General features: G+C 47.2%; 1 protein-coding gene across 1 annotated transcript; it reads right to left on the reverse strand.

Annotated features, from left to right (window-relative positions):
• Window positions 1-3616: 3616 nt before the first annotated feature.
• On the reverse strand, window positions 3617-3932 carry LOC105074983 (histone H4-like). The gene is given in 2 exon segments (XM_074352874.1): window positions 3617-3862; window positions 3864-3932. Coding segments are annotated over 2 exon segments (315 nt in total).
• Between the last annotated feature and the right edge of the window lie 2836 nt (window positions 3933-6768).

Below are 6768 nucleotides of genomic sequence, written 5' to 3' on the forward strand. Positions count from 1 at the left end.
GAGTTGTAAGTGTGGGCCAGGTCCCGGGCAAGTGTACTGTAAATCCAAAAACAGAGGGCCCCCAGGCTGGAGGTGGGGTGTCACATTAACACAGATGCCCAGAGTTTTCTGATCACCGGCTCATGTAGGAATTCAGCACCCCCTACTCCAGGGCTCCCCAAGAGTAGGGGTGGGACGCTCACCTGTGCTCAGGAGCCGTGCCAGTTTCCCTGATGAGGGGGCAACCTGGGGTAAGAGCTAAGAGCAGTGGCTCTGGTTTCTGGTGGCCTGGATTCAAGTACAGGTTTCCCCTGCTCTCCAAAAGCAGAGTGTTCCTATGAATCTTTTCTGATGCCGAAATGGTGTAAAGAAAAGAAACAATTATCTTAGGACACATCTTGCTAATGGATGCACAAAACCAACCGAGATAAAGCACAGATGCTCACAGACACAGCTCAGAGCTATGGTGATGATGCTGAGATGCTGAGTGTGGGTCCCGGGGAAGGAGGCTGGCGGTGCCACCCTCTGCGGGGGGTGCACGGCCTCTATAACTGCTCAGTGCAAGGCAAACACTCAACAGTATTTTCATTTTTGACTTTTATTCTTATAAGCAAAAATTCTCTTCAGATGTCTTGGTCAGTGAAAACTGGTACTAATGTAAGTTTTTCGTAAAAGCGAAGTGGCATAAAGCAAACTTTCAAAAATCCAGGGAGACCTCAACCAGTTACTCTCTGTCACCTTGGAGGAAGTTATTTTATTTGATCCCTCTTTGCCTGTTTCCCATCTGTATCACCCCAACAGGGATGATAAAAGTACCTGAGGTTGTTGTCACAGGATTGCTGTGACCATTGAAAGTGATCATGTATGTAAAGTGTTGGCAGATCACGAGAGCCTGTGGCCGCCAGCTGTAACGGTATTTAAAAGGCACCCCCTCCACCCCACACACACACTCACTCCTTGTTCCCCTCTCCAGCGTGCACATACACACACACACACAGGTCTCTGAACTTCATGAGAATGCTTGTCTCCCAGGCACAGCCCTCTTCCATCAGGCACCCTGGGAGCCAGGACAGAAAGCTGCAGTATGGAAGCGGCGTGGGCCGGGGGATGTCCTCTGGGCCCTAAAACAGCCCTCCTTCTGCCTAGAGTTACGCAGTCATTCACTTACTTAATCAGGTCCCTCAGCTGTTTGCTCACTCTTTCTACTGGATCTCAAACAAGTGGGCACGAGGCCCTCTCTCACATGGCTCCTCTGAGAGCCCCTCCACGTGAATTAGACAAATCACCCCTCCCAGAAGCCGACACAGCCCCGTGTCCGGGCATGGATTTCCACCCCACCTGCCCCTTCAGCCAGGCCCTTGTTACAGCGAACACCTTCACTTTGTGGCCTGAAAGGGAAGACGGTGCCCGTGCCCGTGCCCTCCCCACCCCCTGCCCCTTCATTCTCTTCTCCCTTCTCCCCGGACCCACAGCCTACCTCAAACCACGCCTCCCCTTTCCCTGAGCCCCCTTCTGAAACAACAAAAGCTTTAATGCATATCAGCTCATGCAAATGGATGTTTGGGTGGGAGTAAGGGATACCACTTACACACTGGAATTATCTAGAATGTCAGTTACGACCCAGCCAGTTTACCCTATTAATATATATTCTCTCGTTTAATCCACCTGGCACCCTCATGCGTAACTTTGTTATTATCTCCACCTCACAGATGAGGCCAGAGAGATTAAGTGACCTAGCAAATGTCACACAGCGGTAAGCAGCAGGGCTATCTCATCCAGGCATCACCACCAGTCAGAGACGTCCTAGCTGACACAATCCACCCTCCCGATGGTTAAAACAAGAGCTACTCAAGAGCAATCAGATATTAAGATGTAATCAGATAGTGTCAAAGCATAGCCACACAAAGAGTTCTGTGAAGTAAATCAGATATGAATCAATACATTTATCAAAAGTGATCAGCGTGTGATTAGGATGAGTAATCTAATCAATCAAGTATTAATACACATTAGCATTTTCAACATCTAATCACAGAGCACATAATCAAAATATAATGGCAGCAGGAATAATAAGTCAGTCTTCAAAGTTTCTCATCTAAAAATCCAACATGCTTCTCCAGCTAGAGCCAGATTCAAACTCTAATGAATCTAGCGGGAACCACGTGGAATCCTGCCCTGATCCCACAAAGGTCCCGCTAATTAGGGTGCCTACAGTTTATACTTTAAATCTGAGAGTGAATGAGGACTTAATAATTACATCTTGCCAGGTTCCAGGCAAACACGAATATATGAACACCCTACTTGTAATCAGCTCTGGTCCGTTCCGTTTAATTTAACCCTTCCCAAGTTCTAAAAAATAATCATTAAGCCCACATTTTTTTTGCAGAGCTGAAGCTAGATATTAGAAATATAACAGCCAGCAAAACGTCATTCCCGGCCCCATATCACCTACAAGGAAAGACGGACAGGTAGATATTAGGAAATTAAGCTGTAGTGCAGTAAACTCTACAGTGGGGCCAAAACAGAACACTATGGAAGCATAGATAGAGAGAATCATTACACTTACTTATTGCCACCCCAAAATGCAGGGGCTTAAAACGACCGCTGTTTTATTACAGCTCATGACTTTGTGGCTTGCAAATGTCGGCAGGGCTTAGTTGGGTGATTCTGTTAATCGTGGCATCACCACTGACCCTTGTTCTCTCCCAGCCTTCTCCTCCTCCCCTTCTGTCCCCCCCCTTCCTTCCTTTCAAGTTCTTATAGTGACTGTTCCCTTTTAGATACACCACCCTGAATACGCAGTGCTAAACTAACTAAAATCAAGCCGATCTTCCTACAGCTTAGCCTTACTGGCCGGTGCAGTGCTGGGCTGGATCTCAAATGCCAGTCACCCGCACACCACCTTTACAATTTTTCCCACATTTGAACCACCAGTATTTTTTTTCTTTAACTTCAGCTTTGTTTCAGCCTCATTCTAAACAGACACATCAGTGAAATCACAGATTTGGTGTGCATGTGGTATTTTTTTATTTAGTAGACATTAAAATAAAAATATTTATAAAGCTTATGATACCACAAAATAAATACGTTGAAGGTGTGTGTTAGCATCCTCCTTGAACTCGCCTCACTTACCACAGTGGGTACGTGTACCATACTTGGAGACATGCTGCTAAGAGAGATTTCTTTAGGCATGGAAGGCACAATCGTTGCAGGCACAAAGCTTTACATCTGCTGAGAGATAAGAGGAGAGGAAGATTTCACAGGCAATGGATGGATGGTGAACAAGGCAGACTGTAATTAAATCCCAAAGCGTGTGGCCAAGGCAGGGGAGAAAATGAGAGGTCAGAGAAACAGAGAAGCCAGTGGGGGAGAGAGGCTGCCTGGAGAGGAAGGATTAAACCACACTGAATAGACTGATTTGGAGGTGATACTTAAAACCCTCCAAAGGCCCCACAAAGCTGCAGGACAAAAGGCAAACTTCTCAGCGCACCCATCCCATCGGGAGTGGCTTCTGTCTGTCCTGCAGTCTAACATCCAGGAATTCTCCTAAATAATCTTTTTTTTTTTTTCGGGTGGCCCTGAAAAGGGCTTTAACTTTATTATAGGGGAAAAGAAAAAAAGCTTGCAAACAAAGTGAGGCTTAGTCACTGAAGCCATAGAGGGTGCATTCCTGGTGCTTTAGCGCATAGACCACGTCCATGGCCATGACCGTCTTGCACTTGGCGTGCTTGGTGTAGGTGACGGCGACCTGGACCACGTTCTCCAGGAGCACCTTCAGCACCCCGTGGGTCTCCTCGTAGATGAGGCCGGAGATGCGCTTGATGCCACTGCAACGAGCTAGACGATGGACGGCAAGCTTGGTGATGCCCTGGATATTGTTGCGCAGACAGAGCCTTGCGGTGGCGCTTAGCACCTCCCTCTCCTAGCCCCTTGCCACCCTTGCCGCCTCCAGACATGTGAATAAAAACTAAGAACTGCTGCTGACAGCCTCCTGAATAGTCTCCTTAACAAGTGTTTGTTGTTCCTCCAATACACCGTCCCCAGTACGTCTGCACTGACTGCTCCTTCTGCCTGGAAAACTCTCCGGCACTTCTGTCTTTTGGCCAATTTTTATCCAAATTCAGTTCAAATATCCCATCTTCTCTCATGATTGCGTGGTAGATTTTACAGCTCCCTTGTGCAAATTAGGAGGTGTTACTTGCTTTGGGTAGACGCACTCCAGTAGCTGGAGGGCCATGGTATTTGGTGAGCAAATGGCACCTTGTATGCACAAAAATGCAACACTTCCCCAGGTGTACGCAGCCCTGCGCCAGGGTCCTCGGGCTGAATTTCTGTCCCCTTGGCTTGGCACCCTTGTGCAGTGTACATCCTGCACGACATAAATGGCAGACCTGCCTTCTCCCCACCGCACAACTCAGGCAGAGGTGGCTGCCCTCCCATCTCCATGTTTAATGACTTATTCATGTCCCCCAAGAGACAGTCAACAACTGAAGGCAGCAAGGACCTCATCTATCTCTGTATTTCCTGCAACTAAAAGAGTGCCTATAAAGTGGAGCAAAATAAATACTTGCTGGGCAAACAGTGATCAATCAACAAGTAAGTACACGTTGGAATGACTCAGAAAACATGAATTCTGACATATTCATGTTGGAACGAATTTGAAATTGGAGTTTTAACTCAGTGCCTTCCCACATTGCCCAATATATAAATTGTACCACATTCTTACATAGTGTGGGCAGAAAATACCTCCAAGTGGCCACAGTGTGCAACGAACAACAACGACAAATCTTCACCCAGACAGAGGAATGGCCCGTCCCTTCCTTTATTCCAAAAAATAACCAGTTGCTTACAGAAAGGACTATCACTGTGTGAAATAAAGACTGTCCCTCGCCATCTGGTTCTACAAGAATGAAGTCACGAGCTGCCGCAGCCGCTGACCTTCAACACCCCTTGAAAGGAGTTCAGGGTGGAGATCAGGAATGAGGTGCTCTGTGCTCTGGAAACAACTGGGTAGAACAGACCTTCAGATAGTTAAATATTTTCAGGAGAAAATTTTTTGAGCCCAGATTCTTGCATCTTCTCATACCTAGAAAAGCACTAAAATCATAATGGAGACATCTGCTCCTCGTGACTAGCAGCAACCCTCTATGGAGATTGTGCTTGACTGCACGTACCCCCTTCCCCAAAATCACATATATACTGACCTCCGCCCACCTCTTTGGAGCAGTTCTTTGGAGCTCCTGGAGAGGCTTCTCCTGGGCTATAGTCAGTGAGCCCCGGCTCTCACGTTGTGTGTTTTTTTTCAGTGGACACCTGTCTTGTTCTGTGCTGCACCACTACAGGAAGCATGTGCTACTTGTCCAACAGAACAAATGAGGCAGAGTACACACTCCTTGCCTAGCTCATAGTTAAATAATGAGTAGAAGGAGCTGGGTTTAGTAGACCCAACACTGTGATAAAAGCAAAGTTTACATGATGACTCGGATGTGAAGAAAATAATCTCTTTTGTCACTATAACTGTTCCCTCACATCATGATCTTGAGCCTCTCTCCTACTGGTTGCAGAAAAGAAGCTTAAACTTGCAAATTAAAGATAACGCAATCTCTTCTCATTTAAAACAAACTCCCTTGATCTAACTCAGTCTCCTCTGAGTAAATAAATACTCACTTGACTCAAAGATTGAATTTCCCCTCAGGTCTATATCCTTCCTCCAAAGGTCCAACCTGAGTGCCAGACACAGGTCCTATACCCTCCTGACGACCAAGTGCTGTCCCCGCGGTCCTGCCTGCTGCAGTGCGGCTGGTCGACTCTGGCCGCGTGGGTCCTCATCGAGACCAGTGGGCTCCACCTGAGTATCCTGAGTATCATGTGGTGTGACCCCGACGGCTGCAGGCCCATTCTGACCCCAGACTCTTCAGCCCTCCACCCCAGCATCCCAGGACTTAGAGATAGCCTGCCTTCTCACATTGACACCTACCTCAGCCACCCTCTAACTACACCCTGAGTGTCTCCATGAGGCTCCAGCTCCACGTAAAACACAGGGCTCCCCTTAGGGACTGACAAGTTTCCGTGCTATCCCTGAGAGATGAGGAACAAGCACTGCCACACTGGGAGCCCACACCTCTCTGCCCCGTATTTATCTCCTCTTACTCTGCCCCTGGGGAGGGGAGCCAGGAACCTCACGTAGAACCTCAGGCTTCTTGCCTTCCCTCTCACATATTCCTTGTTTGCTCCCTGGCCCCTAGGGCTGGTAGGACTTTCCTCACAGTATTAAATATCCTAGGTTGTCTCTGTCTTTGGTTTAAAATAAAACTCTGTTCAGATCACCAATTTGAATGCACTCCCCTTTCTACTCTTGACATGTAAAAGAAGCTTTTGTAATTGACAAATCCCTTTTTTCTCTCAACAAAGCCTGCCTTTCATTATGGAATTCAAGATCCTGTTTTAAAGTCAAAGCTGAACGCTGATTCCTTCTTTATTTTGGGGTTCCTACTAGGGTACTTCTGTATGAATATGCGGGGAGACCCATTCACGGGGATGAGGAGAAGACAGGATATTCATATATTCTAACAAGTAGCGTCTCTGTTGTATCAGCAACTTTGACTATTCAAATCGTAAAAGCATCACGATCTGCTGCCTTCTGCCCTTCTGCAACCCTTGCTGAGAAAGAGAGGTCAGGTGACCCTAAACCCCTGTTCAGATGTGATTGGACCAAATCCCTTTCCAGCCAGCTTCTACTAGCTGGTCACTGACTCATCAGAGGTTCTTATGAATACGAACCAAAGACATGGA

Source organism: Camelus bactrianus, chromosome 2 (assembly GCF_048773025.1).
Source record: "Camelus bactrianus isolate YW-2024 breed Bactrian camel chromosome 2, ASM4877302v1, whole genome shotgun sequence".
Taxonomy (NCBI): Eukaryota; Metazoa; Chordata; class Mammalia; order Artiodactyla; family Camelidae; genus Camelus; species Camelus bactrianus.